A 17430-nucleotide genomic window follows, 5' to 3' on the forward strand; every position below is an offset into this window, starting at 1 on the left:
CAAGGGGCGGTGGGGAAGTCACAGCTGGAACATCTGGAATTAAAGATCCCCAGTCACTTCCAGCTGGAAGGGGCCCAGCGAGAGCTTCGGGGGGATGTGACATTTCTGCTTGCATCTGGCATTCTGAGTGGAGACAGGAGCAGGGGCCATGGCGGGGACCACTGGAAAGGACAGGACAGAGCACAGGACTCTAGTGAGCAGGTAGGTCTGGCGGGAGTGGAGGGTGTGTGAGAGCAAGTGGGAGGAGGCAAAGCTGGAGGGTTGCCTGGTCCCAGGCCAACATGGGCCTGGAGGTCTTGCAGAGGGCTCAGCGCATCCCAAAGCCCGGTGTTGGTGCCACGGCTGGTAATCCACATGATTTTAGTGGGCGATAAAAGGATGTTTACTCTTTTCTTTTTCTTCTTTTCTTTCTTTCTTTCAACAGTGCTTTCTATTTATGCCAAAGGCTTCTGGTTTTCCATTTACTTGGAGCAATATAAAGTTTCTCTTTAGAGTTAATTTAAAGGGACGCTTGGCTCAGTCGGTTAAGAGTCTGCCTTCAGCTCAGGTCATGATCCCGGGGTCCTGGGATCGAGCCCGGCCTTGGGCTCCCTGCTCAGCGGGGAGCCTGCTTCTCCCTCTCTCACTCCCCCTGCATGTGCATTCTCTCTGTCTCTCTCTGATAAATAAATAAATAAATCTTTGAAATATATATATATGTGTAAATAATAAAGTTAATTTAAGTAAGAAGAAATGAGTCAAATTAAGGGGGGGGAAATCAAGGAAACATGGTTCCCATGACTCTCAAATATGCCAAAATGGGGAAGAGGTGGGAGACTAAATGCCACGTGGGATGTTCTATCCCTCTGGAGTAGGAAGCCCTTGAAGACGCTTGTTTAAGTTTTGGATTGAGGGGGTGCCTGGGTGGCTCAGCAGGTTAAAGCCTCTGCCTTTTGGCTCAGGTCATGATCTTAGGGTCCTGGGATTGAGCACCCACATCAGGCTCTCTGCTCAGCAGGGAGCCTGCTTCCTCCTCTCTCTCTGCCTGCCTCTCTGCCTGCTTGTGATCTCTGTCAAATAAATAAATTTTTAAAAAAATCTTAAAAAAAAATTTTTGGATTGAGGAGGGGCTCCTGGCTGGCTCAGTTGGAAGAGCACGTGACTTGTGATCTCAGGGTCATGAGTTTGAGCCCCATGTTGGGTGCAGCGATGACTTAAAAATAAGTAAATAAATTTGTGGGGGGGTGTCTGGGCAGCTCAGTCGGTTAAGCCTCTGTTGATTTCAGCTCAGGTCCTGGTCTCAGGGTCATGGGATCGAGTCCCACGTCAGGCTCTATAGTCAGCTCAGTCTCCTTGTCCCTCTCCCCATCCCCTCTCAAGAAGATGAGTGGACAAAACCTTAAATAAATAAATAAATTTTGGATCGAGGTATACAAGCCCCAAAGTGCATAAATTGGACGTGTAGTGCTCGGCGAACATTTGCCCCATGTAAGTGGTGTCCCGGTGAGACCCCATGTCCCCCTTCCTGGCAGACCTTCCGCAGGAGTCTGATACAGTGCCTGGACAGCAGTGGTATGGTTTGTATGGGGGAGATGGGAGTCTGGTTTAGTGGACAGGTCTGAGATGTACTGAGAGGGAGATACCTCCCAGCAGGAGAGAGCCCCCGTCTCCCCCTGGCTTGGCCTCCGTCCTGGCGTACAAACAGTCTGGTTGGGGAAGGACTGAAAACCTATCTGCATGTGGGCACGGGGTTTTCAATGCTCCATTCATGGGGCCCAGGACAGCCCCCAGTGGAATAATCAGCTTTTGTCCTCCCTCTGCCTGACCTGGGAACAGCTGGGAGATGGGGAGTAGAGGACTGGAGGAGGGGCAGCCATGGGCCAATCTTTGCTGAGGGGCTCCATAGTGATCGGGGCCTGGCCCTGCCTCACCTCCGGGACCCCAGGTGGAAGTGAGGCTTAACTGTTCCCTGCCCTCCGTGAACTGTGACTCTCTGAAGCTCTCACACTCCCTCCCCTCCCTTTATTAGTGCACCTTTTACCTTTATAGCTTCGGGGTGGGGGGGAGGCAGGCAGCATAACTCAATGTTCATCTCTACACCTACTAGCTGTGTGCCCTCACTGTCCTCATCTGTGAAATGGACTTAGGAATACACTTCGCTCCAACCATTGTTGCTGGGTTAAAGGAGCTAAAGTTTATAAAAGGTTTAGCCCAATGCCCGGCCCACCCTACGCTTGGTACCTATTTTACTGTTACTACTCTCTGTGGACCTTTGGGGGCAGAGGCAAGATCTTATCCAACGGCAGCATCTGGCACAGGGTGGGTACTCGAGAAATGTTTGTTGAATGACTGAGTGACGTTTAGGGCTGCAGAATCATAGAATGAAGCTGTCCAAAGGGGCCCAGGAGATCATCAAGGGTAATTCCACGTCTGACCAGTAGAAAACTTGCCATTCTCTCTCTCTCTCTCTCTCTCTCTCTCTCTCTCTCTCTCTCTCTCACACACACACACACACACACACACACCAGCAAAAGTGAAGTATTCATACCTGGGGGAATGGTCTAGGCTCTTTCTGTCCCCTCTTCCACAGTCTTTCCAAGGTCAAATTTCAAATCACTTTTTCTGCCCCCAGGAGTTTAGGAGGGGGAAGGATCCCCCAAAAGCAAATCAACACAGACCTTTTTTCTTCTTTTCTTTCCAGAGCTGGAAGGTGAGCAGAGGCAAAGTCCCCGTCCATGGAGCTGGCTGGTGGCCCCAGCCTGTCCCCACCCGACCTCGGGGGCAGAGGGAGGCAAAGGGAGAGTGGAGGTGACCCGCACGGTCTGGAGCAGCCCCAGAGAAGGGGCACCCAGGCAGAGGAGGAGCTCCGGGGTGGGGGGACAGGCGTGGACTCTCAGGGCCAGGCAGCCCCTCCCTCCCCTTCCTCCTACCCCAGGGCTCGGGTTTCAGAAAGGCAGCTCAGCCAAGCATCCATGAGCTCCTGCAACAGGCCTGATCCAGCCCTGACTCCGGTTGCCCAGGGAGTCCCCTCCATCGAGCCCTGACCCACGTCCCGCGGTGGGGTTGGAAACATGGCCCCAGAGTGTGTGCGGTGGGCTCTCCATGCAGGTAGGGCCTCTGATCTCGCTGCTCATTTTGCCTTCCTGTTATTCCCCTTGACTCCTGGTGCCTTTTGAGCTTTGAGGCTTTTCTAGTTATCGGTGACGGGAACAGGCATGTGGCTTCTATAGCTTGAGGCTTCCATAATGCTTTGCTGGAACTGTGCATCTTCCCTCCTGAACCACAAACTCTCAAAGCCAGAGCGCCCCCACAGGGCACTTCCCCAACCTGGCTGTGCACCCACATCCGCCCCGGGGAAGGGGGGGGCTCCTTAAAAATATATACAAATTCCTGCCCCCACCACTCTGCTATGGACATTCACAGATAGGGTCCCCCAAAAGTGTACTTCTGAAAAGCTCCTGGGGATCAAACGTGTTTGGGGACCAGGGGTTTCGTTCAAACCGTTTATCCTGCAGGTGGGAAGACGAGGCTAAGAGAGGAAAACGGAAACACAGCCCAGGCTCCAGGAAGGGCTTAATTTCCTGGCTCTGGGGCCTGATCCTGCTTCCCGTCTCTCAGAGAAAGAGAAAACTCTCTGCAGGGAGGTCTGCCGTCACCCTGCTCCCAAATCTATTCGCCCTCGTGTGTCTGCACCCCGCCCTCCTTCCCTCCTGGCTCTTTCTTCCTCCCCTGGCCTGACCAAACGGCTCCCCCGCAGTCCAGACCCCGGTCCTTCTGCCTCATCAAGGACCTCCCTCTCTCCATCTGTGCATCTTCTCCCCCATACTCAGCTGCTCTTTCCCAACTGGATGCTTCACACAGGGTATCTGAGCATCCTCTGGTCTCTGTCATGAAAAGCAAGTGACAGCGGCTCCTAGGTGGCTCAGTGGGTTAAAGCCTCTGCCTTTGGCTCAGGTCATGGTCTCAGGGTCCTGGGATGAAGCCCTGCATCAGGCTCTCTGCTCAGCAGGGGAGCCTGCTTCTCCCTCTCTCTCTCTGCACTGCTGCTCTGCCTCCTTGTGATCTCTGTCTGTCAAATAAATAAATAAAATCTTTAAAAAAAAGGAAAAGAAAAGCAAGTGACAGAAAACCCTTTCAACCTGTGGTTGGTAGGTCCTCAGGGTAGAAATGGTCAGGCCCTAGTTTCCGTGTCTGTCCCTGGCTGGAGGATGCCGCAGGAGTGACACCTTGGCTCTGATGCTCTAGCCTTAGAAGGTGCTGGAACTAGAGGCTGCCCGTTGCCTGAGCTCCTCATGGTTCATCAGCAAGTTCTTTCTAGCAGGGAGATCGGAGCAGGTGAGCATTGGCATGCGTGCAGCCAGGAGACACCGCGGGCCCCCCTCCGCAGCCGGTGCGCCGTCCTTCTCCTCCCCATCACAGCCAGACTCCACAAAAACGCTACGCGCACACGCACGTCCACCTGCTTACCTCTCTCCAGGCCTGGCTTGCTCTAGTCTGCCTTCGGTGCTCACCACTCCGCTGAGGCAACTCTTCCTAAGGTCCCCAGTGACCTCTGTGCCCTGAGATCCCAGGGAAGATTTTCATTCCTTGTTTTAGTTAGAATAGGAGCTCTGGGGCTGTCTGGGTGGCTCAGTCAGTTACGCGTCTGCCTTTGGTTCTGGTCATGGTCTCAGGGTTCTAGAATTGAGCCCCACGTCAGGCTCCCTGCTCAGTGGGGAGCTTGCTTCTCCCTCTCCCTCTGCTATTCTCCCTGTGGTTCTCTCTCTCTCTGTTAAATAAATAAATAAGTCTTTAAAAAATGAAATTAAATGGATAAATCCATAAAAGTGGGGCACCTGGCTGGCTCAGTTAAAAGAACACATGACTTTTTTTTTTTTTTTAAGTACTGTAGATTTTCAAAACATCCTATCACCTAGAGGTTGAACATATATTTCCAGGTATTTCTTTCTTTCTTTCTTTCTTTTGAACAGATTTTATTTATTTATTTGACAGACAGAGATCACAAGTAGGCAGAGAGGCAGACAGAAAGAGGAAGGGAAGCAGGTTCCCCGCTGAGCAGAGAGCCCGATGTGAGGCTCGATTCCAGGAACCTGGGATCATGACCTGAGCCGAAGGCAGAGGCTTTAACCCACTGAGCCACCCAGTTGCCCCTATTTCCAGGTTTTTAAAAAATATTGTATTTATTTATTTGAGAGAGAGAGAGAGAGAGCAAAGGTAGAATCTCAAGCAGACTTGGCTGCTGAGCACAGAGCCCTAGACACCAGGCTTGATCTCACAATGCTGATATCTGGACCAGAGCCAAAAACCAAGAGTAGGATGCTCAACCGACTGTGCCACCCAGGTGCCCCCCACATGATCATTTTCTAAACGATCCTTCCTCCTATGATAGTGTTCTACTGTAAGGAAGCTTCTTCCCTTTCATGGAAAAATATTCCCATTTTTGTGTTTTTATGCATTGTCAGAATGGATGCCCATGGATTCTTACTTTATTCTTACTTCGATGTGGAGTCCTTGTTGTCCTCATTCATTTGATGCACAGTTGTCCCCAGCTTGGCCAGTGGGACCACCCCCCCCCCCCCCCCCATTCAATTTGGCTTGTGTCCTTTTGACGCATCCTCATCATTTTGTGATCATTTTTTTGCCGTAACAAGATACTCCAGATTGATCTTGTACTTTCCTGGCCCTTTCTCTGAAATCAGCCAGTTCTCCAAGGAGCCCTGGGTCCCCCAGTTACAAAGGATTAGCATTTAGAGACCAGTGTCCGGGCTCTAAGGAATTTTAAGGGAAACCCTCTGGGCTGGTGGCTCCGCCTTTGGTGATTTTGGCCACCAGGGAGCAGCACTTCTCAGAAAAATGGAAAAGACCCAGAATCTGGGCTAGTTAGGGAGATTGGGGGCTGGACTGGCCAGTCTCCTCCATGGTCCTTTTTCTGGAAAGGGGACACACAAACTTACTAGCACTTCAAGTGCATACACTCCTCCGCCCTCACCCCCTCCCCAATTTCTTCCTGTCTTGTTTTTTGTTTGTAAACTCTAAGCCCAACATGGAGCTTAAACCCACCACCCTGAGATCAAGAATAACATGCCCCACCAACCGACCCAGCCAGGTGTCCCATGTCCTTTTATCCTGGATCCTTCTAGAAGGGGTTGGTTCCGGGGCATAGAGGGAGAGGGGATGGATCCCAAGGTTTCAAGGACGCCCTCATTTCTAGTCCCCAAGCCCACCCCACCCTATTTCCAGCACAGTCCACAAACACAGCTGTGAGCTACAAGCATGGAGAGGCCCCTTCCCCAGAGGGCCACCACTCCTAAGACAGAGTGTCTCCAATTAGCTGTTCTTCGGGGCCACGGGCTACAGCTGGCTCCCTTTCTCTGGCCCTGGTAGGTAGGTTAAAAAGAAAACCACAGGCCCCAAAAGGCATCACTTCTGTTAAGGACCCAAGTCAGTAAACCAAGATTTAATACCTAATCTATCTGCAGTTTCAACCCCTCAGAAATGTAACTTTTTAAAAAGTATTTATTTATTTTTAAGATTTATTTTAGAGACAGTGAGAGAGACTGCAAGGGGGGGTGGGCAGAGGGAGAGAGAGACTCTCAAGCAGGCTCCCGCTGAGCCCGGAGCCTGATGTGGGGCTTAACCTCACTATGCTGAGATCAGGATCCAAGTCAAAACCGAGTCAGAGATTCAACAGATGGAGCCATCCAGGCACCCCCAAAAGATTTATTTATTTATTTTATAGAGAGAGGGAGAGAGAGCACATGGGAGGGAGGGGCAGAGGGAGAGAAGCAGACTCCCTGTGGAGCATAGAGCTGGACCTGGGACTCAGTCCCATGAACCTGAGATCATGACCTCCTGAGTTGAAATCCAGAGTCAGACACCTAACCGACTGAGCCACCTAGGCACCCCAGAAATGTAACCTTTAACCAGCCAACCTAGGAATTTCCTGCACTAGGGTCAGCACTAGAACATTTACTGAAAGATCCCTTCCATTCCCCTTCGGAGGGCAATCTTGCCTAAAACAATGAATTCTTTCTAACGATTTCCTTTGTTCTACTCCCTGTGTTTATTTATTTATTTATTTATTTTTTTAAAGATTTTATTTATTTGACAGAGAGAGAGAAATCACAAGTAGACAGAGGCAGGCAGAGAGAGAGAGAGGGGAGGAAGCAGGCTCCCCGCAGAGCAGAGAGCCCGACGCGGGGCTCGATCCCAGGACCCTGGGACCATGACCTGAGCCGAAGGCAGAGGCTTTAACCCACTGAGCCACCCAGGCGCCCCTGTGTTTATTTATTTATTTATTTTATTTTTATTTTTTTAAAGATTTTATTTATTTATTTGACAGAGAGAGATCACAAGTAGACAGAGAAGCAGGCAGAGAGAGAGAGGGAAGCAGGCTCCCTGCTGAGCAGAGAGCCCGATGCGGGACTCGATCCCAGGACCCTGAGATCATGACCTGAGCCGAAGGCAGCGACTTAACCCACTGAGCCACCCAGGCGCCCGTGCTTATTTTTTTTTAAGATTTTATTTATCTATTTGAAAAAGAGAGAGAGAGAGCATGAGCGGGGTGGGGGAGAAGGAGAGAGGGAGAGGGAGAGAGCAAGCACACCCCCACTGACCACAGAGCCCAATTCAGAACCTGATCCCAGGACCCTGAGATGATGACCCGAGCCAAAGTCAGACGCTTAGCTCCCTAAGCCACCCAGGTGCCCCTTCCTCTCTCTCTCTCTCTCTCTTTTTTTTTTTTTTAAGATTTTATTCATTTATTTGACAGACAGAGATCACAATTATGCAGAGAGGCAGGCGGGGGACGGGGCGGGGGGGGGGGGGGCAGGCTCCCTGCTGAGCAGAGAGACCCTGAGACCATGACCTGAGCTGAAGGCAGAGGCTTCAACCCACTAAGCCACCCAGGCACCCCGCTTCCTCTCTATTTATAAAAACCTTTCATTTCCTGTGGCCCTTTGGGGTTCCCCTTTACCTGTTAGATGGTGTGCTACATGATTCATGAACCAAATAATAAAGCCAATTAGCTCTTTAAAATTTCCCGAGTTGGGGTGCCTGGCTGGCTCAGTCAGTGGTGCATGTGATTCTTGATCCTGGGGTTGTAAGTTTGAGCCCCACATTTGGTATAGAGATCACTTAAAAATAAAATCTTTGGGGCACCTGAATGGCTCAGTCGGTTAAGCATCCAACTGGGTTTCGACTAAGGTCAAGGTCTGATGGGTGGTGGGATCCAGCCCCATATCAGATTCCGCACTCAGCTGTTTAAGCAACTTAAATCTATGGTTTCATTACTTCAGAAGTAAGCATTTGCAAGTGAGTCCACACACACCTGTCCCTAGGGATTAGGTGCCATTAATTTTTTATTTTTATTTTTATTTTTATTTTTTATTTTTATTTATATTTTATTTATATTTTATTTTATTTTATTTTTATTTTATTTTGAGCTCCACACCCAATGTGGGGCTCAAACTCATGACCCTGAGATGAAGCGTCCCGTGCTCCACTGAGCCAGCCAGGCGCCCCAGTGCTGTTCATCTGCATTGTTCTCCTCCCCTGCTTCCTGGCAGCGTAAATGTAAATGTCAGCCCTGACAGTCCTTCTTCACCTTCTCCCACCAGGACTGATACAGTAGCCCTCTGACCCCCCTTCTCTGGTCCTACCCCTATCCAACCAGAGTCCCCCAGACCGCCCCCACGCACCTCCCCAGCTCCCTAAACTGCTACCCTCACTCCTGGGGAACTGAGACTCCAGCACCTATGAGCCCCCGGGGCTTTTCTCCCAAGCCCGCCTAGTCCCCTCTCTTCTCCTCTGTTCACACAGCTGCCTCCACCTACACTGACCCCCCCCTCCTATCTCCTGTAAAATTGAGCAATGACCCCTAAAATTCCCTGGTCTCCTAACGAGCCCTCCTCCTGTTCTCTCACTTGGGATGAGCTCCCTGCCGCCCCGGATCAGTCGTCCTCCCCACCCTCCAATCGAGACCTTTCTCCCGATCTCCCCCGTAGACCTGGGACCACTCTTAACTCCCTCGATGGGCCCGCAGAGGGCTGACACATGGCAGCGGGAGTAGGGAAGGGGCAAGACGGTCCGCCCACGCTTGTCCGATGTAACTTGAACACAGATCACTTGGGGAGAGAATTAAACACCAGATTCTGACTTGGTAGATCGGGGGTGGGACTGAGAGTCTGCCGTTCTAACAAGCTCCCAGGTGATCGAAGCTGATAGGTGGGGGACTGGCCCACTGATTGGTTGGGGAAAGGAGGCACGTGGGAGCCCAGGTGCAGGTGGCATCATCGGGGGTATAAGATAGCTGGGTGGTGGCACCCGGGCGTTACCAGGGGGAGTGATGGGAGCAGCCATGGGCCTGAGCTGTGGGGTCTTCATCTGCTTTCTGCTCTTGGGAGGCACGGAGCTATGCTACTCGCAGACCATTTGGAGTGGTGAGACCAACTCCCCGTTGCCATCTAGGCCCCCCGTGGTGGTGGAGTGTCTGGAGGCCCAGCTGGTGGTCGCTGTCAGCAAAGACCTTTTTGGTACTGGGAAGCTCGTCCGGCCTGCAGACCTCACTCTGGGTCCGGAGAACTGTGAGCCCCTGGTCTCCGCAGACACGGAGGATGTGGTCAGGTTTGAGGTCGGGCTGCACGAGTGTGGCAATGGGGTGCAGGTGAGACTTGGCCCCCTTGGTGGCTGTGGGGAGTATGGACACAGGGCCAGGGAGAGGTGGGGCTGGGCTGGAGCCCTCTTGCTTGCTGGGGGTGGGGAGCTGCTGAGGCTTGAAGTTTGGGATTGGTGGCTTGGGGGCTGGTTGAAAGTGCTCGCCTCTAGTGACGGGAGTCAGGTAGGTGGGGTGGAGGCCAGACAGCCCCTTGCACTTGAGGCCAGACAGGGCATCCCCCACTCTGATTCCCGAGAGTCCCTGAACCCCTGGAAGGCATCCAGGAGAGATGTGGCTTTGAGGGAGGGGGCAAAGGGCTTCTTGATCACCTCTGTGTTAAGGAACCTCAAGGCACAAACTGGGCCCCTGGAGGTAGCCGCAGGAAGGGAGGTGGGGACGCTTAATGCCGGAGGCAGGTAAGAGCTAAGTAATTCAGGCACAAGGAGGGGCTTCCAGCGAGGCAGGGCTGGACTGGGCGCAGGACCCCTAGCTGGTCCACAATTCCCTGGACACTTTCCTGCCACCCCCCAGCCCTGGCCTCTCCCCTGTCCTGGGCTCTTGCCCACTAGGCCTTGGACTCAGCTTGGCTAGGGCGGGGGCAAGCCCAGTAAGTACCTGGAGGCCTCCTGGGGCTCTGATCCTCTATGCTGCCCTTCCATTCCCACCCCAGGGCTTCCCCTGAGGCCTCCTGGCTCTTGTTTCCCCAGGAAGAACCCAGAGAACTCCAGGGGTTATTTGAGGAATTATTCTAATTGAGTAACTTCCAAACCTTGGGCATTAAAACCATCGGAGGAGCATTTGAAAACCCCGATTCCCACCTCCTGTGCTAAACCAGACCAGCACAACCTGGTCACGCCTTTTTCCAGGGCGGGGTCTCCCATTCCTGCCAGATTATCCCTTGGGGCCACGGCTGTAGTTGGTTTGATGCCCTGAAATTCTGAACTGGGCAGGCCACAAATGATGCTGCCGGTCCATCCGGGGCCCCAACTAACAGAAAGCGAAGAGTCTCCCCTACTGACTGCGTGGTTTGGGCAGGTCACCCCTGGTCGGGGGAGGCTTGGAGGATGTCAGTATGGGCAGCACCTGCCTGAGCTCTTCCTGCCTCAGACAACTGCTGACCCAGTTTCCCCTTCTGTGATGTGGGTATGAGAAGTCAGAAAAGGAAGGGCAACTTGAGTCTTCACGGCTGTGGCCATGAATTAAAAACTCCTGGAACTTTCTGGGTTCTTCAAGATGTCTTTCTTGGTCCCAGGCCTTCCCCGCCAGCCTTCTACCCCCAAAAGGAAACTGTGTTGAGGTGGGGGTGGCAGCCTGGGACGGGGAATCCGTGCCCAAGACCTCTGGCCGGTGGGCACCACTTGGGTCTGACACAGCCCATCCAAAACCCTTGGGGTGGCATCATAATTTTGGGGTTGGGGGGCGGGAAACAGGTTCAAGGGTGGGACCTGTTCAGGCTTTCCCATGAGTCCGCAGGAGGGTGGGCTTTGAGGCCAGGGCCTGGGCTCTCCCCACCTCCCCTGGGCTGCGCTCCCAGCACCCTCTCACCGTCTGGTGAGCCGGTGATGCTGGTGGGGTTAACCCCTCCCGTTTCGTTCAGGTGACCGACAGTGCTCTGGTGTACACCACCTTCCTGCTCCACAGCCCCCGCCCCGCGGGAAACCTGTCCATCCTGAGGACTAACCGTGCCGAGATTCCCATCGAGTGCCACTATCCCAGGTGAGTGTGGGGCAGTGCCCCTCCCATCAGCGGCGTCTGGCAGCCTGACTGCGAAAGGTCTAAGTAAGTCCTCAGGTTGAGGTCACTGCCCTCTGCCCCAGGAGGGGGCGGTGAGCCTGCGGAGTCCACCTGGAGCCTCTGAAATGCGGCCGGGTTGCCGCTGTCTCTTGGAAGCTGCAGGGCTGCCCAGCCCAGGGCCATCTTAAAGTTCAAAGTTGGAAGTTCAGGGAAAAACTCCGTGCAGGGGCGGGGCGCCTTGGTGGCTCGGTGGTTTAAACCCTCTGCCTTCGGCTCAGGTCATGATCTCAGGGTCTTGGGAGGAGGAAGCAGGCTCTCTGGTCGGCAGGGAACCTGCTTCCTCCTCTCTCTCTCTCTCTGCCTGCCTCTCTGCCTCCTTGTGATCTCTGTTAAATAAAGAAAATCTTAAAAAAAAACAAAAACCTCCACGCATGGGTGGTTCAAGGCTTGGGTAATCACAGCCCGCTGGCTTCCCCCAACACATGCATTCAGGTGAGGGAAACCCATCAAGCCTTAGCAGGGAGGGCTGGCTGCCTCAGACCCAAAACCTGAGCCTCTGGGGTTAACCCTGATCAGCCGATCTGGGTCTAGAGGCCCAACTCCGAACTCAGGTGTATCCCATTTTCATGCCTCAGCTGCGATGGCCTCACACATCGAAGGTGTGGAGTTCGGAGGGCCGAGGGGTGGGCTCAGACTTCTGTGTCTGTTCCGTGGCCTTGGACTCGCTGCCTGGGTGAGCCCCAGCTGAGGACTCTGCCGTGAGGTAGAAATGAGAGACACGCCCCCACTCCATCAAAGCCGGATGGGGTGAGCGTGGGACCGATGTGGACGGCTGCTCTTCTCCACAGGCACAGGAACGTGAGCAGCCAGGCCATCCTGCCCACCTGGGTGCCCTTTAGGACCACGATGCTCTCAGAGGAGAAGCTGGTTTTCTCCCTCCGCCTGATGGAGGGTAAGCAGGGAGGGCCAGCAGGGAAGGGGGCTGGCAGGGAGGGCTCTGGTGGTCTCATCCCGGACTGTGTGCCTTTCAGAGGACTGGGGCTCTGAGAAGCGGTCCCCCACCTTCCAGCTGGGAGACGTAGCCCACCTCCAGGCCGAAGTCCACACTGGTAGCCACGTGCCACTGCGACTGTTTGTGGACCACTGTGTGGCCACGCTGACACCGGACCGCAGTGCCTCCCCTCATCACACCATCGTGGACTTCCACGGGTGAGGGCTGGGTCACCTCACTAGGGAGCAACCTGACCTCTACCGCCTTCCTCAGCCCCTGACTCCTGTCCCCTCCTTCTCTTCAAAGCTGTCTTGTGGATGGTCTCTCCGATGCCTCTTCGTCCTTCAAAGAGCCCAGACCCAGGCCAGAGACCCTGCAGTTCACAGTGGACATGTTCCACTTTGCTAATGACTCCAGAAACATGGTAATGAACCTTCAAAAAATAACTGGGGGGGGGGCGGCCAGTTGGCTGGCTCCGTCAGTAGAGCATGTGACTCTTAATCTCAGTGTTGTGAGTTCAAGCCCCATGCTGGGTGTGGTGCCTGCTCTGGGGGTGGGGACTTGGAATAAGATTGAGCCATAGGGCAGGCTGACCAGCCTTACTGTCTGTGGGTCATCAGCTACCTCCTTTAGCAATGACTTGATAGCTCTGTCCCTGTCCCTGTCCCAAAACTCTGAACTCAGCAGATAAAGCTGTGGGATCTAGTGAGATCTTCAAGGAAGAAGAATGGGTGGTGGAAACCCATGAAAGGTGGAGAGAATCTGGGGTCTTAGAAATAGAACAAACCAGGGGAGGAGCTGATGGCTCAGATGAAGTGAGGACCACCCACCGTGGCATTTGGGAGCCAGGTCACTAACCTGGTTTTTGCCAGGGTGCATAGGGCCAGAGGCCAGATGGAAGGGTTGACAAAAACAGGTGTCAGCCTTCCTGGAGGTTTTCTGGAAGGGCAAGGAAAGCAGATATGAATTTCTTTTCCTACAGTAGTCTCTTGAACTTGATCATAAACTAGACCAGTGACTTCTTGAAACTGGAGTGCATCAGCAGCATCTGGGGGTTTCCTGAAATACGTTGGGCCCCACCCCCAGGACTTGGTTCTGTGTTCCTAACACATCTCCAGGTGTTGCTGATGTTGCTGCTCTGGGAACCACCATTTGAACTGCTAAGCTAGAAAGCCCAGCCTGAAACCTGGGGGGTAAAGGGGGAGGGAGCTAAAGTGTGGACTGCTTCCAATGGCTGGGGCAGGAAGCACAGGTAGGGCAGGTCTCTAGCCAGAAAGTGCTGGTAAAATTTTACAAATAAAAATCAAGTAGATCTTAAGTTTCCTGAGCTAGGAGCAGGGGATGCAAAGTTTGGAATTGCTGGTCAGGAAGTGATTGGAGCAGGGATTTTTTTTTTTTTTTCCCCTAAATTCTGGCTCTGTACTAAGCACCTGGAAAGGTTATATAATCCTGTATCTTCACTGATTTTGGGGTGAGAACTAGCATCCCTTTTCTAATTTATAATGGAAATCCTCATATGATGAAAGAATCTTACAGCAAATACCTATACACCTATCATCTAGATTTCTACCATTAGACTACTGAATGAATGACCATAAAATATTCTTTTACTTGGAAATGATCAAAAACTACTTAAGCTCCTAGGGGACTCTAATATGCAGCTGGGGTTACAAACCACTAAACCAAAGGCTCATAGCTGAGGGGCATTAAGGGGTGAACACAGTGAATTTGTAGATGACATTGAAACTTCCCCCCCCACTCTGCCCCAGTTCTGTCCTGAGAACATGAAGTTTGATACAGATGGGTTGATAACAGGAGGGGTGTGAATCAAGGCTATTGGGGAGATGCCCGGAAGCTCCTGATGGGTTGGGTGGGGCTGGGGATCAAGGACAGATTGTGAGAAAGGGTCCTTATCACCCAGATCAGTGACCTTGTATGTCCTACGGGAGAGGACCCTAGTTGGGTGGGGAGTGCACCTGACTTCAGAGGTGTCCTAGTGGGGAGGAGAAAGGGGATAAGGTTTCATGTGGGTGGTGGTCAGCACAGGTGCAACCTGAGCTGGTATCTACATCTTTAGGGATTTGGGGGGCGGGGGGGGGGGCGGGGCACCAGAGACCAGAGGATGATGCTGATCAATGGAAGGTAGCCTGAGTTCTGGGAAGATTCTCCCAGTAAGTGGGGTGGTTTGGCTGACTGTGTCGCAGGCACAGAGAAGTAAACCTCGATTCAAGAGGAACAGAGAACCATTTCAGAGTCCTAGGCCCCAGTTAACATCAAATGGCTGGGAAGAAGCTTGAGGATAAAAGCAGTGGTTTCCTGAAATAGGGATTTTTTTTAAAAAGATCTTATTTATTTATTTGAGAGATCAAGGAGGAAGCAGGCTCCCTGCTGAGCAGAGAGCCCAATGTGGGGCTCAATCCCAGGACCCTGGGATCATGACCTGAGGCTTTAACCCACTGAGCCACCCAGGCACCTCTGAAATAAGGATTCTAAGGGACCCAAGAGCCCTCTGCTGGGGCAGATAGAAAGCTGGTGGCCTGGGGTGCCTGGCTGGCTCAGTTGGTGGGACGTAGGACTCTTGACCTTGGGGTTGAGTTCTAAGCCTCATGTTGGGTGTAGAGTTCACTTTAAAAATTTAAAAAATAATAATTAAAAAAGCCGGTGGCTAAAAGTACATCCTCCCTTTTGTTCAAATTCCTGAAGTGGCTTCCCTGCTGGCGTGCTCAGCCACTAGGTGGTGGCCAAGTTTTGTGGCTCTGCAGAAGACTTCAGAGAAGGTGGTAGAACTTCTGTGCCCTTGTGGGGTTGGCAGGGGGGTGCCAAGACACTACCTGGAGGATGAAGGGGGAAACCTCTGCCTGGGGATGCCTCTGCCAAGAGGACTCGGGGTTAACCTGAGCCCTGGCTTTGTGTCAAAAATTCCCCGATCCCACCCAGGTAGTAGGGCAGTAAGTGATGGGATGGAATTTGGGGAAGAAGCGGGCTGTGTATAAAGCTGGTGGCTTGCAATCTAGAATCTGATCTGCCATTTGCTCAAATCTGGACAGCTTCTCCTCTGACTCTCTACTCCTGTCTCTAAAATAACCAGTAGCCCTGGGGGAAGTTCCAAAGAACAGGCTTACTCAAGTCACTGGTGCAGCCTAGAATTCCACCAAGTAACGGCTCTCTTGCCTCTAGATCTATATCACGTGCCATCTGAAGGTCACTCTGGCAGACGGAGTCCCGGACCAGCTAAACAAAGCCTGTTCCTTTATCAAGTCCAGCAGGAGGTGAGGGATAGACTGAGACATGGGGTGGAAAGCCCGAGTGGCCTCCCTGGGGTCTGTTCCCCTATTATGTACATCAGCAGCTCGCGGCTTCCTGAGGGCAACACAGCCATCCCATCTTGCTGTCTCCCCCTGCTCAGGTGGTCCCCCGTAGAAGGCACTGCTGACATCTGTCGCTGTTGTAACAAAGGCAGCTGTGGCCTTCCAGGCCATTCCAGGAGGCTGTCCCATCTAGAGAGAAGGGGGCGCAAGTCTGCTTCCCAAACCCGAAATCGCAGGCATGGTAGGTGTTAGGACCCCTCTGGGGCTCTTATATTCCCCTCTGTCTAGGGTACCTGCTGTCCCGGCAGGGTGACATTCCTCCTTGGTGCCCCACGTAAGGCTGCTCATTGCTGGGGGGAAGGCTGATCTGGGCTTTCTTACATAGAAGCCTTGGGGGGCTTATGGGGGGGCTCAACCCCCACCCCAGCATCAGCCAGGGATTCAGAGTAGGGTGTGATCAGCAGTGTGGGGAGATAACACGGCTTTTAGAGGAAAACCTAGTTTGATCTGCTGAAACAGAGCAAAACCCTCAATCTGACCCCTGCTTTGGGACTAAGGTGACCCTTAGGTGTCCTGTGTCTTTCAGTGACTGAAGAAGCAGAGATCACCGTGGGGCCTCTGATCTTCCTGGGAAAGGCTGGTGATCCTGGGGCGGAGGGGTCCACCTCCCCTTACGCCTCTGTGATGCTGGGCTTGGGCCTGGCCATGGTGCTATCCCTGACTCTGGCTACCCTCGTCCTGGTCCTTGCCCAGAGGCGCAGCGCTGCTTCCCGCTCTGTGATCTGCCCTGTATCTGTTCCCCAATAAAAGAAGAAAGTGAGCTCTGGGGTGCGGTGCAGTGATTTCATACAGGGGGGAGGGGGGAGGGGGACAGACGGGAGAACAGTGCTGTGGGCTCGAGTAGCACCCTCCAGCAAGGACTGCTGTGTCTGGCATGGGCCAATCTGTCCGCAGCGGAGAGGCCAGTCTGGGTGGTGAAGGCAAGCCTGCCTCTTCCTGGCTTTGGGCAACAGGGCCTTCCAGGGAGCGGGGCTCACCTTTCCAGGCGACAATCATCCTGTGGCCCCAAGGAGGCCAAGATGTCAGCTACTGGGGACAAAAGTGGGGCTGTTGGGCCTTGCCAGCTGGGCTTCTGAGCTAGCAGAGGGCCTGGTGTGCCTCTGGACCCCGTGCACCTGAGATGGGGTTGGGGCGGGGCAGAAAGGACAGAGTCGGCTTCTCTAGGGACAGCATGCTAGAGACCCAGAGGTGACCGGGTCCAGGGCAGTGGTCTGGACAGTGGTCAGCTTGGGCCCGAGCCTGCCATAGGGGAGCATGTCTGGGGTGTAGGGTGAGTGGGAGTAGGCTGTGGCCAAGTCCCCTACTCCCACGACGTAGGGTCCTCAGACGGCCTGAGCCCTGCCTGAAGCTTCCTGTCACTGGGGGGAGGTGCTTTCCCCTCTTAGGCCCCAGGGGTGCCCGAGCAGCTTATGGGCCCCTCTCCAGGGCAAGAGTGGGGGATCCTCTTCCTCTGACAGCTGTGGCCCTTAGCTGGCTCCAACCTTACCCCAGACCCCAACTCCTTCTCCTGACGGGGTCAAGGGCCCCCTGACGTGAAGATCCCAGCCTTGCCAATACCTTCTGTGAGCCTGAGGATCGTTGGCAAAATGGGACTGGTACCTGTGGGGCAGGCTTATTGGACATAAATGTACTGGAACCAAAAGGAGCTTAATTGTGCCTCTGGGATAGTTCCATCTTTGCAGTCTGGGGCCGGGCTGAGGGCA

General features: G+C 53.4%; 1 protein-coding gene across 1 annotated transcript; it reads left to right on the forward strand.

Moving 5' to 3' along the window:
• The first annotated feature begins 9307 nt into the window (after positions 1–9307).
• On the forward strand, positions 9308–16487 carry LOC111146125 (zona pellucida glycoprotein 3). Its single transcript, XM_022501525.1, has 8 exons — positions 9308–9643; positions 11232–11350; positions 12217–12320; positions 12400–12577; positions 12666–12783; positions 15537–15628; positions 15766–15908; positions 16254–16487. The coding sequence occupies exons 1-8, from the start codon at positions 9326–9328 to the stop codon at positions 16472–16474; spliced, it is 1293 nt and encodes a 430-aa protein (XP_022357233.1). The 5' UTR covers positions 9308–9325; the 3' UTR covers positions 16475–16487.
• The last annotated feature ends 943 nt before the right edge of the window (positions 16488–17430 follow it).

This window comes from Enhydra lutris, unplaced genomic scaffold (genome assembly GCF_002288905.1).
Source record: "Enhydra lutris kenyoni isolate GAN:26980312 unplaced genomic scaffold, ASM228890v2 scaffoldscaffold13, whole genome shotgun sequence".
Taxonomy (NCBI): domain Eukaryota; kingdom Metazoa; phylum Chordata; class Mammalia; order Carnivora; family Mustelidae; genus Enhydra; species Enhydra lutris.

Coding starts and splice junctions, on each gene's coding strand:
- LOC111146125 (XM_022501525.1), top strand. CDS start 9,326: ATGGGAGCAGCCATGGGCCTGAGCTGTGGGGTCTTCATCTGCTTTCTG. Junction 9,644..11,231: donor AGTGTGGCAATGGGGTGCAG/GTGAGACTTGGC, acceptor CGTTTCGTTCAG/GTGACCGACAGTGCTCTGGT. Junction 12,578..12,665: donor ACCATCGTGGACTTCCACGG/GTGAGGGCTGGG, acceptor TTCTCTTCAAAG/CTGTCTTGTGGATGGTCTCT.